The 17,250-nt window shown below is 41.8% G+C and overlaps 1 protein-coding gene and 1 non-coding gene across 3 annotated transcripts in view; both read right to left on the bottom strand.

Annotated features, from left to right (window-relative positions):
* LOC128841301 (lipase member M-like) overlaps nucleotides 1–17,250 on the bottom strand; it is a 35,471-nt gene that overhangs the window by 2,703 nt on the left and 15,518 nt on the right. The window contains exons 5-10 of one of the 2 annotated variants that reach the window (XM_054036217.1): nucleotide 17,051; nucleotides 9,776–9,884; nucleotides 7,934–8,068; nucleotides 6,360–6,508; nucleotides 4,452–4,453; nucleotides 3,393–3,462 (exon numbers count right to left, since the gene is read on the bottom strand). In XM_054036217.1, the coding sequence (XP_053892192.1) occupies nucleotides 3,393–3,462; nucleotides 4,452–4,453; nucleotides 6,360–6,508; nucleotides 7,934–8,068; nucleotides 9,776–9,884; nucleotide 17,051 (466 nt within the window). Of the gene's footprint in view, nucleotides 1–3,392; nucleotides 3,463–4,451; nucleotides 4,454–6,359; nucleotides 6,509–7,777; nucleotides 7,856–7,933; nucleotides 8,069–8,942; nucleotides 9,089–9,775; nucleotides 9,885–17,050; nucleotides 17,052–17,250 lie in introns of those variants that run through there. The other variant, XR_008445795.1, reaches the window with a different exon arrangement.
* TRNAS-UGA (transfer RNA serine (anticodon UGA)) lies at nucleotides 11,618–11,699 on the bottom strand. The gene has a single exon. It is a non-coding gene; the product is annotated as a tRNA-Ser (tRNA).

The following is a 17,250-nucleotide window of genomic DNA, read 5'->3' as shown; positions in this document are numbered from 1 at the left end:
CTTTAAAAAAAAAAATACTAAGGGGGGGAGAAACCCTTTCAACTATATCACAGAGTTTTGATACAACAGGTAAAACAGGTTACACATCTAAATGTAAGAAAAACAGAAGTTTGGACCTAAGTATATGGTAATGAAAGACTTTAACGGATATGGAAGACAAAGAGTAGAAAAGCATCAACCACAACATGTGATCAATACTACAAGCTGAAGAAAGCGATCAGTAGCAAATCTTGTTAATACAGCTTTAGGGACTTCCAAAGGTCAATTCATAATTGTGTATTTGTGTACATAATAAGTTTATTTAAGCTGTAAACAAGTTTTATAAGATTTCTGTTATAAAAGAATGGATGTGTTAATAATAAGGAAAGGAAAGGAAATTTAGTCCATTGGAATGAAATTACTGTTTTAATCTTATTATCTATATTCTATACATATATTTTGTTTTCATATTGTAACAGTGAGTGTGCATGGTATTTTGTTTTAACCAAATAATTTATTCCAGTATTTTGATAAATGTTTCTGTTAAAGTTTGTAATAACTTATTTTAGACCTTATTCTCCTCTCTCGCTGGTTTTCAGACTAATATGAAACCAGTTCATGCAACTCTGATTCATGTGTGAGGGCATCCTCCCTGTATGGCTCTCTCAAGGGAGATCCAGCCATCTCTATGTCACTGTTTCCCTTCCTCTCCCTATAGAGGCCCCTCCATGCGTTGTTTGTAGAGGATGCTGGAAGGACTGGGCAAAGGAGTGGGTAGCCCAGCACCAGGGTAAGATGCATATCATCTCTCCTTCATTCCCAGGGGGTATCCTCTGAAAAAGTGATATAGGCACAGGCTGTATTCACTTTTTTGCAGAGTCATTCCCTGATATGGTCAATGTGAGTCCCTGAGAGCATGGTTATAACGAAGTCACATTACAAAGGGGCTGAGGGGAAAGGGAAAGTGCTCTACTGGGCACTGGAGGCCAGAACATAGGATGGAGACAGGTTTGGGGGTGGCCAGGTAGCCTTTTCTGGGGAGCAGGGCAAGCCTTGACTCCTGCACCGATCCCCCTGCTTCTCCCCATGGGAGGATAGAGGGAGGATCTCCAGGAAAAATTCTTGCAGAGGTTTCATCCCCAAACAGCCAATGCTTTCAACAGTTCCAGCTCCCACCTCTCTATCTCCTTCTCTCAGACCCCAACTAAATGGCCTTTCATTCAGCTTCCTACAGTCAGTGGCTCTTCAAGGCAGCACAGCCGCTTCCCTGGGGCAGCTGACTGTAGAGGCTGAGCTAGGAAGGGAAGCACTCTTCTACCTTTGATAGACTGTTGCTATCACTCCTGTTCCAGAGAGACATCAAAGGGAAGAAGCTGCTTTCCCCCCACCCCCGCACAGGGCAGCTACAGCATTCAGTTGTGCAAGAGAAAACAGGTGTGATGCTTTGAGCAGCCTCCGGCTATAGGAAGCTGCATCAAAGCTCTTATGTCCATATCCTGACTGAAGAGGCTATGGCCCCAATCCAGCAAAGCACGTAAGCATGTGCTTAATTTTAAGCACATGAATAGTTCTACTGAAGTAAAGACACACCCACACCCACTTTTTAAAAATCATATTCTTTTACCATGGACTGCCTTTCCTAGTGTAAAGATATGTTATGTAATTCACCAATCCATCACCCCTTCTCCTCATTCATATCTCAATGACTCACCTCTGCCATGAAGTCTATGGAATGTGATCTGATTTGTGTACTAAAGTAAAACTTAAGGAGGAGTCCTGCTCACTAAGGTGACCACATGAACTAACTGAGGCTCCAATCCTACAAACAGTTATACAGGAATACGAGTCTCCACATGATTTAATTTATGTAACCCAGTCCAAATCCACCTGCTCCTTTTGTTTGTTATGTGATGTATAAACTGAAGATGGGAAATGTCTTGCAGCAGAGACCCATCTAGTTATCTGTTTGCAAGGTACCCACTTCACCTTCAGGTATGTTACAAGTAAGAAAAATAAGCCATACCATTGTGTAGAGCAGGTGGCTACTGGTGCACTTCTTGCATAGATGAAGGCATAAGGCTGAAGATCTCATGCTTCATAACATACCCAAGGTGTGTAATCTACTGCACATGTGGCAACAAATTACTCACGCACATCCTGTTGTAGTTTCTTGCTATGTTAGTATCCTGTTCTGAGTCATACAGTTCTGCCCAGGCACTCTACTGGACAGAGGGTTTGGGGCTCATCCCTTGTGCTTGTGAAAATTCTATGGGAAACCTCATTGCGGGGTCCGGGGGTGGGGGGCAGGAGGGGGGAAGAAAGAGGGAGAGGGGAGAGTAAAAGAAAATGTGCATGTAGGAAAAATAAAACAATCGAGTTCACTGTGTTCTCTAACAACTGTCATGAAGTATCAGTACCCCAAGATTGAAGAGTAGATAATTAATGTTCTTAGTCACTTAGTGCGGGTGGATCTAATTAAGCAGCAATCATCACAGGATCTTTCGCTGTTTCCCAGGTTACGTGTAAGGATGAATATTATTATGACCCAGTATAACATGATATTGCTGAATATATTTATTTTATTAATCTTATTTTAGTTTTCTTCTAACATTAAAAAGAGGCTACTTACAGAGACTGCAGTTTTTAAGGAGTAAAGATTGTTCAGAGGCTTAAGATGCTTCTAGGATATACTGAAGTGGCACCTTTAAAGAGTAAATTTACTTAAGACCTCCAGGACAGGTATCCTCTCAGGTTCTTAGTCAATGTCTTCCATAGATGCATATTCATCAAGATACAATTCCAAAAAGTGGTTTTATTGACCTTTACACTCCAAGCCTGAGTGATCCCAGCAGTTCTACTCTTAACCCTTACTCTAGCACCTAAACATTTCTTGTTTTACATAGTTTGGTTTCCTCTGTGCTCCCTACAAGCTCCAAAAATATCAAATGTCCTTTTGAGACACAAACAATGTCCAAGGCCAGAAGTCTCTTTATTGCTGTGTTTACACTAGCATTTTATGTCAAGTTACTCACCAGTGAAGCCACACAAGTGGTAGCCATGGTGGAAAATTTAGTATTTTGATCTTTGCACATTTTTTTTCAAATTCTAATGAAAGACAACATTAAGTTTAAGGGGGTGGTTTACATTGTGTATGATGATAGTGATTTATGATTATACGGCAATGATATCTGAACTCAGTGTCAGAGTTAATAAAATTGCACATTATTTTGCATGAATAAATCTCAACACCAGTGCCCGGGCAAAACAAAAGAAGGATCTGAGATGTAAAGTTTCAGATAGTTCTCACTCTTTCATGAATAAATCCGAATTCAAGTATGATCAGCCAGAATTGGTTGTATAATATTTAAATATAAGCAGTGAATTAAAGCCATTTTATATGTCAGAAACTCTACCTGGCCCCAATGGAGCATAGTTTTTACAGATGTTGAATCTGGAAAGTCTGACAGGTAGATATCAATGCAACTCAGAAAATAAATGTCTAAAATGTTTTCTTGCAAACAGAAATGGATGAAGTTATATTTGTCTTAAACTAAATACCATTCAGTTCAATAACTACAGAAGGTGAAAATATCTGTTCTCTAGAAAGACTTACTGAAAGGGACTGGGAATACTGTCACTAACATACAAAAACTGGATTCATTTCCAAGAACCGAGCTAGCTTTTTTAAATGAACATTTTTAACTTAGTTCTACAAAAATGTAACTATATCCAACGCTGTTCAGATATATGTAATGAACTCCACTATGACAGAAGTTTTGCAAACCATTTAGTGAGACTGACAATTTTCAAGTACATCTGAACCAAGTTATGGATCCATGTGGTTTTCTAACCAGAAAAAACATAGTAACTTCAGCTCAGTTTTCCTCTGAGTAAGGTTGTTCCTTTATGTTTGTAACAACACTTTGACTTTCATGACAAAACCATGACTTAAGATTTCTATAACAAATCCTGGCCTTTGGAATCCTGGCCGACCTTCTGTTTAGCAATACTCTTCCATAATTTGTTACAAATTTGAGTCCAATTCTGCCCCATTTGCTCACACTGAGTAAACCCTTGCCCTGTGGGTAGTCTCATGAAGTACTCTGCAGTTAAAATAAGGGTGGCAGAATTTGGCTGTGTATGTTCAGTGCAGTGGAATATGGCAAGTGATCAGAGGGTTTTAGAGGGTTTAAAGTGCTCATTTTTACTGGCATACTTTGAATAACTTTTACTGCAAAATCAAGGACATTTTGCTTAAAATAATGTGATCCTGTGAGACTTCATTTTGTCTTTGTGACTTTTGCAGGGTTTTCCAGAGCCATTTCTTTTCCAAGCTTTTGCCATGCCAAACAACCAATATTAACTTTTTCAACCTCATAATCCATATGAAATGAAAACCTCAGGTTCCAATTAGACCCATTTACCCAAACTCCAGTCATGCAAAGTATTTCAAACTGACAAGTCAGTAACACCTCTGTGAAACTGGTGATCAGGGCATTTCTAGAGATTTAGGTAAAGTATGGATTACAGATGGGTGACACTAAGTGTAGACTCTCATGTCTACACTAGAGAGCTTACAGAGGTGCTGCTGTAAGGTCTCCCCTATAGAGGGCTCTATGCTGACAGGAGAGAGCTCTCCCGTCAACATAATTAAATCACACTGAACAAGCGGTGGTAGCTATATCTGTGGGAGAGTGTTTCCTGCTAATACAGCACTGTCCACACCGGCGCGTCTGTCAGTGTAACTTATGTTGCTGTGGTGAGGTGGCTGCATTTTTCATCCACCTCATCACTGTTCTATCTAGGTATCCTATCAAGAGGAAAAAGCAATCATTCTGTTTGAAATGTTGCCAGTCAACATTCCTCCCTGGCTGACACTGCATTGGTAAGTGATAATTATACTTCAGTTTGTCTGTAGGAGAGGAAATGCTGGGCTCTTCTCCAGCCACATTTATTCCGGAAATACTTGTGCAAAGAGATTAGCTTTACACAGATGCCTCAGGTGTCTTCCCTACAACAGAGAGATTTGTACATGTTAACATGGGGTAGTTTGTGGCATTAGTCATAACCCTGAGACAAGAATACTTCACCAGCTGCACTATCCTCACAGGCATTGTGATTAGGAGGCCTGGTCTACACTAGGTGGTGTATGTCGATGTAAGATACGCAACTTGAGCTACAGGAATACCGTAGCTGAAGTCGACATATCTTATTCCGACTTACCTCCTGTCCTCACAGCACTGGATCGACAGCCGCGGCTCCCCCATCGACTCAGCTACCACCACTCGCTCCAGAGGAGTTCGGAGTCAATGGGGAGCGCGTTCGGGGATCGATACATCACGTCTTAACGAGACACGATATATCGATCCCTGATAAATCGATCGCTACCCGCCGATACGATGGGTAGTCTGGACGTACCCGGAGACACAGCTCTCAGTCCTAATTCCTTCCCTGCTTCCTCTTTGCTCTTGGGGATGGGGGAGGAGGGAAGAATGGGAGAAGAATTGTAGTTAGCTGCTGGCCTATATCATCATTAGAAATAGATAATTTTCATATCATAAAAAAGGCTTGTGAACTCTACTCTAACTCAGTGAGATTTGTAAAGATGTGAACTAGGACTTTGAAATAGACCTAGAATTAGACAGGAAGTCAGTGGAAGTTGCATCTACACGAGAATTTTTTGTATCTCTCGCCAGCTAGCAAAATTAACGAGAATGGTAGCGTAGACAGGGTACTGGTATTTTTCCCCAATGAGTCTGCCAAACCTGTTCAAAGTAGGTCTAGATGACAGAACTAAAAATGCTTAAGTGAAATGCAACAGTTATGCTCGTTCTTTTGCAGGTTGGCTGCTATGTACTATTGTGTGTGTTTGTTTTTAAAGAGCTATATGGCTATACATTGGGTGTACGTTGTACTTAGATTATTTTTTCTTTCCCCTCTCTATTTTTCCTGATGCCCTCGCAGTTGTTTCCAGCTGGAACAGGAACCCAATAATGTCAGAGTTCAAAAAGAACTTTCAAACCTATAAAGTTCAAGTGGTTTCAGAATAACAAAGCGATTCTGCCTACATTCAGTAAAAGATTTCTGACTGAGGATTATTGCATTATGTCCACACAGTGCATTTGAATTCAGAGACTAATACTTCAAGATATTAAGGGCCTCATTTTCCACTGCCTTGTGCTTAGTGAAATCATTTATTCCTGCCTGAAGTGAGGGCAAACAAATGGACATAAATCTTAGGAGGCAGTGTCAACATGTTAGCCTACACCGGGATCCAACTGGTAATGAAAAGAGGCCAATTTTGTTGTTTAGAAATTAATTATCAATGCATATGTGGCCAAACAACACGTTAGTTCATTTAAGAATCACTAAACACATACTATATTTAGGTTCTTTTCATTAAAACCCCTGATGAGAGAAAAGACCAAGGAACAAAGCTTCTGAAATACTCTGTAGCGGCACACCTGAACAGTAAATTTGCTCAGAATCTCTCCCTTTACAGAAAACTCTTTCTGGCCAAGTATAGTCCGTAAAAATGCAAAGACATTACTCACTGTGACGAAGTGTGTGTGTGTGGGGGGGGGTTCTTATTTTTTTCAATAGTTTGCATGCAGTGGGGGTGGGACGCAGTTTCCCTGGGTGTTCCTGGTTTAAAGAGGTGATGGGAGATGGAGTTTGTTGTTACAGAGGACCTGCGATGGAACTTGGGATCCAGGCCAATGGGTTGGAGAATGGATACCGCAGTGACTGGTGACCAGGAGGCCCAGCTCAGGAGTCACAGCTGGTTCTGGCCAGTGGGAGGACAATGGGCTGTGAAGAGAGGACTCCAGTGACCTGACCAGCCAGTTCCAGCAAGAGGGGGATAGAGGAGGGTGGAGAGGAGAGGAGGCCCAGGCAACCCTGTTTACCTGGACAGAAGACAATGGACAGAGGCGAGGCTTGGAGGAGGTGATATCAGATGCCCAGCTGGGAAGCAGGGGGGCTCGGGTCTGGAGAGAGGGAGAAGGCAGAGCCCACCTAGATGCAGGTGAGACTTAGATGTGCTGTGCTGAGGAGGCTGAGAGTCTGTGACACTCACTATGGTTTATATAATCCTAGTACTCGTCTAAGGGGGGTGGGGGGAGGGGATGCTCAGTGGTGTGGAGGAGCATGGCTTCATGTGCAGGAAAGCACAATGCTACAGATTCCGGGATTGTGGATTTTCCCCTTAGGTCCTTCCTCCCTGGCAGTTTACTAACAAAATACTCTGTCAGGAGTTGCAGCAGTAGGGGACTGATAAAATCCATGGAGTGGGAGGTAATGCTGAAGGGAATTTTTAAAAGGCATCAGCGATGGATGGAAATAAACAATTGTATTTCTTTCATACTCAGAGTACATAGATCTTTAAATCTCCTTTTGAGTCATCAATTTTAGTTAATTCATTTTAAAATACTCCAGGAGATTTCTCTTCTCTCGAGGCTCATCTCAAAAATGAAGTTATTCTATGAAGCCTCTAAGACCAACCCACCCTGACAGATGACAATGACAATGACAGCGTTGCATTCTTCTCACACTGAATAAGGAAGTTTATTAGAAATAAGGAAAATGGTATCATTCCTAAATCTTCTCTCTCCTGCTCTATATCCTTCACTGTAAAACCTCTGCTAAAACCTTTCCAAGCCCCCTCCTGCCCTGTTTCCTGTTACAGATTTAAAGAAACAGTACACGTCTTCCACAATCTATGATGAGTAAAATATAAAACAAAACAAAAAGCTCAAGATCTGCCAAAAATGATTAATTACGGCTTTTGTTTTCATACCTTCCTGGCATCTTTTGTTTCTACTTTGTCTACACAGAAGAAAGCTCCTCAGTGAAGAGACTTTGCTTTTGTAATTGTCTATAAAACAAACAAACACACGCTTGTTATTATATACATAAAATAATCAGGAGCATCATATAGCAGAATATCACACATTATTTATTCCTTCAGGTAAGAAGAACAGTTTTACCAGTGGGCTTTTGGAATGCTTAAGTGTGATTATAGGAGCTAATGCAAAAAACATTTTGATTTTTTGAGCCAGCTGTGGCATGGATGAAAATGCAATGAAACCTGAGAAAGCACAAGAAATAAACCAGAGTAATCTTGAAAAACAAACAAAAACAAACCTTGCTATATACAACTTTAAAACAAATCCACTGTTGCCAACTATTGCAATTTTAAAGTGTCTCACGGTGTCTGGAGTTAAATATAAAGCTTCAGCTCCTTGACACAACTGATCATACGAGAATCTTAGATTTCATTTAAAAAGAGGAAGTTTCTAGCCTTCATTGTTATGGACAAGGATTTAAAAATGTGGCTAAGTGCACTGTAGAAGCTCAAAATCCAGACAGCAAATAAAAAGATCTCCCTTCCTCCCAAGCTGTTACTTTTTAAAAATCTTATAGTTGTTACACCAATTTCATGATCTTTGGGGGGCCTGATTCATGAGTTTTGAATGTTTGGGGTGAGGAATAATTCTGTATTGGTTCATACACTTAATCTGATGTAAGGATACTTTCATCCTGAACCATAATTTAGAGATTTTAGGCAAAATTCTTTCCTGGAATAACACCATTAACTTCACGTCAGTTTTCTCAGCAGAGAATTTGGGTTTTGTTTGTAAGAAATCTGATGTAAAGCAGAAAGAAAGCTAAACATTAGCTAGATTTAATACACACTCAGAATTGCACATATTGGCATTGGTATATGGCAGGAAGGCAATTCACATCTGCATCAAAATATACTGGAAATCAAAAACTTTCAAATCATACATTTCTGTGGGGCATGGAATTTTTCTTACACATTTCCAAATGTCCCAAAGAAAGGAATTAGGGCTACTAATGGCAGAAATCTTGTCAATATCAGTGCCCTTCTGCCTGCCTGCTCACTGGGACTAAGATGCCAGAGACTGGGTGGATGAGGGTTGGAATTATGACAGGCTCACCTGGATTAAGACTAGGTACGTGGGAAGCATTTTGGAACCAACGGAAGAGAATCACGGTCTTTATAAGAACTATCACCTCCCAATCCAGGTCAGAATGTCATTCCACTCTCATTCGTGGTGTATTTGCAGCCATGTTGGTTCTAGGATATGAGATAGACAAGATGGGTGAGGTAGTATCTTTTATTGGACCAATTTCTGCTGGTGAAAGAGGCAAGCTTGCAAGCTACTGAGAGCAAAAGATCTTCTTCAGGTGTGGGAAAGGTAATCTGACCTGACTTGAAGAAGAGCTCTGCATAGCTTCAGTTGCACTTCAATGCACTTTCAACACAGCAGCCTTAATAATCAATTATAAAGAGAGAGGTGAAGATGTTCATTCTCTACCCGGGAAATTAAGAACCCTTAAGGGAATTCTCATATTACTAGATACTTAAGTGCTAACTTGGTGTCACTAGCAATTAAAGCTTTACAAGCTAAAGTGCACACAAACACAGCACTTCCCCCCTTTCAAATCTTACCATGCCTCACCCACTGGTTGTGATGCCTACAGAAAACTGCCATCTGCAAGGCAGATAACTAGTTGATATCATTGTTATTTATTAGTGCTAGTGCGTCTAATTACATCTATGAATGGTACACAGAAGTAGGACAGCTAAAACATATTGTTGTTGTCACCCGATCCTCTTTCCCTCATCACTTGTTTGTTTCATCCTCCTGTTACATCTTATCTTTTAAGTTATAAGCTTTTGGGGAAGGAACTGTCACTTACTATATACAGCAGATAATACAGTCAGACTCTAATTTTGATGATAACAATTTGATATCTCTTACTGTACCTAAGGTGGTGCCCTGAGAATAGCCAATGTAATACAGTTGCACTTGCCCCGTTTTCTGCAGAATAAAGTTTATGATGGCAGGAAGGTCATGTGTAGCATGTTGTGAAAACTGCAACATAAAATGAAATTGGATACATTATGAAGTTATAATTGCTGCCCATGGGTGCAGAATACAGCATTTTTGAATCACAGACACAGCAAATCTCACTGATCATTTCTGCCACCAGGGGATTTAAATCTCCGTCTCTTTATGTAGTAAAGATACCTTTTTATTTTTACTTTTAAAACTAACATATTTGGGCTTGTCTTCATTAGGAAAATATGGTGTGATCTTAGCATGTGTTAAAATCATACTGAAGACAAGGCAGTTGTAGTTTTAACCTGTGTCATCAAGTCAAGGTAAGCCCTAGGCTTGAGTAATGCTTGGACATAAGGAGAGCTGGTTGGGAAGGAGTATGATGTTCACTGGGTTTAACAATTGGTTGGGGTGTTGCGTATGCTGTTTACAATGGCATTCTAGCAAGATTAGATTATTTGTGGAATTGGTTTGGGGGAGGATCCACAAAGGGACTGAAACATAACATTGCTCAGCATCACACCATCTAAGTTTTAGGCGCCTAAAAAAACACTGCAATTCACGAAGTCAAGTTAGGTACCAAGGCTCTCTATACAATGAATGGGGAGAGATATCTAAGAATGCAATCCACAACAACCAGCACGGTAGGTGGGGGGCCTGCCTCAGGTAGACAATGGGAGACACCAATGACAGGAGTGTGTGCTAAGCTCGGCTCCTCTCTTGGAGATAGGTGCATAAATCCAGGATGCAGGGAAGTGCCTCTCTCTGCTTAGTGAGCCGCAACCTTTAATTCACTGCCTGGATTTAAATGGCTTAGGCGCCCAAAGCATTTCTTGAGAGAATGAAAAAGGATTCCTGCCTCACACCACAAAAAACAGCCAGAAGAGAAGGTGATAGTGCTGTCCACATTATAATTTTTAGCCTAGTGGTTAGAACCTGGGATATGGTTAGGGTGAGGATCTGCTATTCATCTCCAATGTCTTTAGTATTTTAAGCTTAGTTTACCTAGCAATTTAACAAAACACGCAATCTGCTTTGATCTGTTTGCTATCCCTTATAATCACTTAAAATCTATCTTCTGTATTTAATAAACTCGTTTTTGCTTTATCTAAAACCAGTGTGTATTGGAGCCATAACTCGGGGCAGAGGGAGGGGGAGAATTTAATGAGTTTTTGCTGTACAGTTCCCTGTGCAGCACAAGACAGTATAATTTTGGGCTTACACTCCTGAGGGGGAGGGGGGGGTGCATGACTTTTGACCACCTGTACAGGAAGAAGAGCTGAATGAGGCTCTTTTTAAACAACTAAAAAAATCATACAAAACTCAGGACTTGGTGGTGATGGGGGACATCAGCTATCCAGGCATTGGTTGGGAAAATAATACAGCAGGGTACAGATTATCCAACAAGTTCTTGGAATGCACTGAACACCACTTTTTTATTACAGAAGGTGGGGAAAGCAACTAGGGGAGAGGCTGCTCTAGATTTGATTCTGACAAACAGGGAGAAACTGGTTGAGAATTTGAAGATGGAAGACAGTTTGGGTGAAAGTGATCATAGAATCATAGACTATCTGGGTTGGAAGGGAACTCAGGAGATCATCTAGTCCAACCCCTGCTCAAGCAGGGCTAATCCCCAGACAGATTTTTGCCCCAGATCTCTAAGTGGCCCCCTCAAGGATTGAACTCACAACCCTGAGTTTAGCAGGCCAATGCTCAAACCACTGAGCTATCCCTCCCCCCAAAGAAAATGTTGATCCCTTTAGTTTCGCAACGAGCAGGGTTCAAACCTGCGCAGGGAGACCCCATTGGATTTCAAGTCCAACACCTTAACCACTCGGCCACCACTGCTATGATGAGTTCATGATTCCAAGGAATGGTAGGAAGGAAAACAGCAGAATAAAGATTATGAACTTCAAGAAGGCAGATTGTAGCAAACTCAGAGAACTGGCAGGCAAGATCCGGTGGGAAGCAAATCTAAGGGGGGGGGGGGAAGGTCAGGAGTGTTGGCAGTTTTTAAAAAAGAAACATTATTACAGGCACAAAAGCAAAATTATGCCAATGTGTAGAAAAGATTGCAATCATAGGACCATAGAACATTAGAGTTAGAAGAGACCTCAGGAGGTCGTCTTGTCCAATCCCTTGTTCAAAGCAGGACCAACACAAACTAAATCCTCCCAGCCAGGGCTTTGTCAAGCCAGGCCTTAAAAACCTCTAAGGATGGAGATTCCAGCACCTCCCTAGATAACCCATTCCAGTGCTTCCCCACCCTCTTGAGACCATTGCTTCTTGTTCTGTCATCTGCCACCACTGAGAATAGCTGAGCTCCATCCTCTTTGGAACCCCTCCTTCTAGTAGTTGAAGGCTGCTATCAAATCCCCCCTCACTCTTCTCTTCTGCAGACTAAATAACCCCAGTTCCCTCAGCCTCTCCTCATAAATCATGTGCTCCAGCCCCCTAATCATTTTTGTTGCCCTCTGCTGGACTCTCTCCAATTTGTCCACATCACTTCTATAGTGGGGGGACCAAAACTGGACCCAGTACTCCAGGTGTGGCCTCACCAGTGCCGAATAGAGGGGAATAATCCCTTCCCTCGATCTGCTTGCAATGCTCCTACTAATAAGCCCAATATGCCATTGGCCTTCTTGGCAAGAAGGGCACACTGCTGACTCATATCCACTGTAATCCCCAGGTCCTTTTCTGCAGAACTGCTGCTTAGCCAGTTGGTCCCCAGCCTGTAGCAGTGCTTGGGATTCTTCCTTCCTAAGTGCAGAACTCTGCACTTCTCCTTGGTGAACCTCATCAGATTTCTTTTGGCCCAATCCTCCAATTTGTCTAGGTCACTCTGGACCCTATTCCTACCCTCCAGTGTATCTATCTCTCCCCACAGCTTAGTGTCATCTGCAAACTTGCTGAGGGTGCAGTTTAATCTCATCATAGAATCACAGAATATCAGGGTTGGAAGGGACCTCAAGAGGTCATCTAGTCCAACCCCCTGCTCAAAGCAGGACCAATTCCCAACTAAATCATCCCAGCCAGGGCTTTGTCAAGCCGGGCCTTAAAAACTCCAAGGAAGGAGACTCCACCACCTCCCTAGGTAACACATTCCAGTGCTTCACCACCCTCCTAGTGAAATAAAGATCATCCAGATCATTGATAAAGATGTTGAACAAAACCAGCCCCAGGCCCAGAACCATGGTAAGATCTCCATGGCTTAACCAGGAGATCTTCAGTGACCTGAAACTCTAGGAGTCCTACAAAAAGTGGAAACTAGGTCAAATGATAAAGAAGGAATAAAATAAACCATCACAAGCATATAGGGACAAAATTAGAAAGACCAAGGCAAAAAATGAGATTAAAACTAGCTAGGGACATAAAAGGTAACAAGAAAACATTTTACAAATACATGAGAAGCAAGAAGACAACCAAAGACAGGGTAGGCCCATTACTCAGGGAGGAGGGAAAGACAATAAGAGAATGCAGCAATGACGGAAGTGTTAATGCCTTTTTTATTTCAGTTTTCACCAGAAAAAGTTAGCAGTGTTTGGACAACTAACATAGTGAACATCAGTGTAAATGGGATAGAATCTGAGGCTAAAATAGGAAAAGAACATGTTAAGAATTTCTTAGACAAATTAGATGTCTTCATGTTGGCAGGGCCTGATGAAATACATTCCTAGACTACTTCAGGAACTGGCTGAAGAGATCTTTAAACCATTAGCAATTATCTTTGAGAACTTGTGGATAACAGAAGACTGGAAAAGGGAAAATATAGTACATATCTATAAAAAGGACAACCCAGGCAATTATAGACCAGTCAATTTAACTTCAGTACCAAGAAATGTAATGGAGCAAATAATCATACAATCAATTTGTAAGCAACTAGAAGATAATAAGATGATAAGCACCAGTCAACATGGATTTGTCAATAACAAATCATGTCAAACCAACCTAATATCTTTCTTTGACAGGGTAACAAGCCTTGTGGATATGGGGAAACAGTAGATGAAATATGTCTTGACTGTATTAACGTTTATTTTTTTTTTAGAAAACTGTACTTTGAGAGTAGTTATCAATGGTTCAGAGTGACGCTGAAAGGGCATTGTGACATTACACTCCACATTCGTAATGGTAATATTATGATAATGGCATAATCATGATGCATTTTGTACAAGATGGGTAATGTAAGGTGTCATTGGAAAAGTTATGATTTACTGAATATAATTAACCTATTTATATGCATGTATCATTTTTGTATCCGAAGTTATACATATTGACTATGGATCTGCATTTCAAATGGGCTTACTCTGGCTCTTACCACAGCCAGCCTTTCAGGTACAACAATGAAGAAGCCAGATTGTTGATGAGCCATTAGCACTAAGACAATGGGCTGTGGAATAGCTTAACCTTCCTGTGGACATTTCAGCCAGCCTGTAAGTAATGGCGGCTATGACTCTGCAAGGGCATGTGACCAGGCCACATGACTCTGAACTCCATTTTGGGAGGTCAGTATTTTTCCACAAACTGGTCTGGGAACCAAGTTTGAAACAGAGGGCTCCTGCCCTATGCAAAAGCTATATACGACAGGAAGTAATATCATCTGTTGTTCTTGATTCCCCCACAACGCAACACCAGAGAAGCTCCGAAAGAAGACTTGGAATGGGGAAAGGGATCCCAAGCTGCAAAGCAAATGCATCTTGTCCCTTAAGAATCTGCAAGCCTGCTTTATCAGCGCCAGGGTGAGAATCTGCTAATTCAGATCTTATCTTTCTAGTATTTTAGGCTTAGTTTGTGGTTTTGTTTATTTACAAGGTAAACTGCTTTGATCTGTTTGCTATCACTTATAATCACTTAAAATCTATCTTTTTGTAGTTCAACTAATTTCATATTTTAACCTAAATCAGCAACTTTAAGTGAAGTGTCTGGGGAAAAATCTCAGCTTGGTTACCACAAGTGTGCATATTCCTCTCCACATAGAGGGAGGGGCAGACATATTAATAAGCTTACACTGTACAAATCCCTGTGCAATGCAAGATGATATAATTTTGGGTTTATACTCCAGAGGGGAGAGAGGGGATGTGCCTGGGAGCTGGGAAACTGGCTGGGGGTCTGCTGTTTGTACTTGGGTGGCTTAGGTAAAGCACTTTCAGGTAGCTCAGGTTGGGTGTGTGGCACCATCTGCTGTCGTGTTGGGTGATAACAGGGCCTCGGTAAGTCTGGCTGTGTCTCCAACCAAGGAAGCAGTGTGAGCAGGGCCAGTTCAACTGAGTGGTTAGAGAGGTGCAGCGGTTTCTTGTGGCTCCCAGACTGCACCCTAGGGGTGACAACCCATCACAGACATATCGAGTGAGGTCCTGCAGGGTTCTGTCCTGGGTCCAGTTCTATTCAATCTGTGCATAAATTATTTGGATAATGGGCATCGAGAGTTCACTTATAAAGTTTGTGGAGGATACCAAGCTGCGAGAGGTTGCAAGCACTTTGGAGGACAGGAGTAGAATTCAAAATGATCTTGACAAACTAGAGAAATGATCTGAAATAAATAGGATGAAATTAAATAAAGACAAAGGCAAAGTACTACATTTTGGAAGAAATAATCAATTGCACGAAAGCAAAATGAGAAATGACTGCCTAGGAAGGAGCACTGCGGAAAGGGATCTGGGAGGGATAGTGGATCACAAACTAAATAACAGTTAATAATGTAATACTGTTGCAAAAACAGCAAACACCATTCTGAGATGTATTAGCAGGAGTGTTGTAAACAAGACATGAGAAATAATTCTTCCACTCTACTCGGCACTAATAAGGCATCAACTGGAGTACTGTGTCCAGTTCTGGGCAACAAAAATGATTTAAGAACAAGAAAACATGACCTAGGACAGAGTTGGGGAACCCTTTTTCTATCAAGGGCCATTGACCCACAGAAAAAAAATCAATTGCGGGCCACACACAGCTCTGCGGAGGGGGGGAAGAGGGGAGATACTGAGGCTTGGGGCTTCTGGCCGGCAGCACCGAGACTTGCCATGGGCCAGATGAAATTAAACAATGGGCCGGATCCGGCCTGCGGGTTCCCCACCCCTGACCTAGGAGGAAAGATTGATAAAACTGGGTTTGTTTAGTCTGGAGAAGAGAAGACTAAAGGGGGACAGGACAACAGTCTTCAAGTATGTAAAGGGTTGTTATAAAGAGAAGGACGATAAATTGTTCTCCTTAACCACTGAAAACAAGACAAGAAGTAATGGACTTGTATTACAGCAAGGGAGATTTAAGTTAGACATTAGAAAATCTTCCTAATTGAAAGAGTAGTTAAGCACTGGAACATATTAACTGGGGAGTCTGTGGAATCTCCGTCATTGGAGGCTTCTAAAAACAGGTTACACAAATATCTAACAGATAATACTTAGTTCTGCCTCAGTGCAGGGGACTGGATTAGATGACCTATCAAGGTCCCTTCCAGTTCTACACTTCCCTGAGTCTAACCACTGGCCTACAGAGTCATTCCCACTCTCTCCTTCTCTGATCTAATGACTGTTCCACTGTGGATAAATTGTTAAACAGTCACTGGGCCCAAAAGAGATCAAGGGAGCCAGAATGGGAATGATTCTGTAGGACAGTTGTTAGTTCCAGTTCCAGTATCCCTGCTACAATTATTCTCGCATTATTTATCCACAGTGGAACAGCTTCAACAGGAGAAACTGAAAGCTCCCACATCAGAATATCCCATCATTCAGTGATTAGAGAATGTTCCCAGGAGGCTGGAGACCACTGTTCAAATCCCTTCTCCTCTAGCAGCAAGGGAAAAACTGAACCTGGGTCTCTCACAACCCAGGAGAGTTCTCTAACCCCTGGGCTAAAAGTTATGACAGACAGCAAAAGCTCCTCCTCTTGTGGGATTTTGAATGGGACCTGATATGGCAGGTGGCCTCTGAGCCCCCCTACAGGATTGGGCCCTGCACGTAACTTTGGCAGCCATATGCCTGAGGTGTTTCACTGGTTCATGAATCACTCTGGGGCGGGAGATAGGGTCTCTGAGCGCTTAGAGGGAGGCTGCAGTGTGCATGGCCAGAGGCAGAAACTTAGATGCCGAGGGATTTTTTACTCTGAAAAACGTTGGTGCCGAGTGAGTCTAGCCTTCAATGGGAGTTTTGAGGATCACAGGAGCCAAAACTGGGACTTAGGTGCCTAAGTACCTTTCTGGATCACACACTTGAACACCAGCGAATGCAGGCAGTAGAGTAAATGGTTAATGTTAATTAAGTCTGAGTGGTATAAGCACATCAGCTGATGTAAATTACTGACATATTGGTAGAGACTGTCATCAGCCCATTACAATGCTTTTGTGACTATGTTATGTCATAAAGAGAGCAGTGCAAAGAAGCCGGAATGTATCAGTGAATCGGGCCCA

This window comes from Malaclemys terrapin, chromosome 7 (genome assembly GCF_027887155.1).
Source record: "Malaclemys terrapin pileata isolate rMalTer1 chromosome 7, rMalTer1.hap1, whole genome shotgun sequence".
Lineage (NCBI taxonomy): Eukaryota > Metazoa > Chordata > Testudines > Emydidae > Malaclemys > Malaclemys terrapin.
Note: the sequence above shows the minus strand (reverse complement) of the source record. Positions and strands in the feature narration are given on the sequence as shown.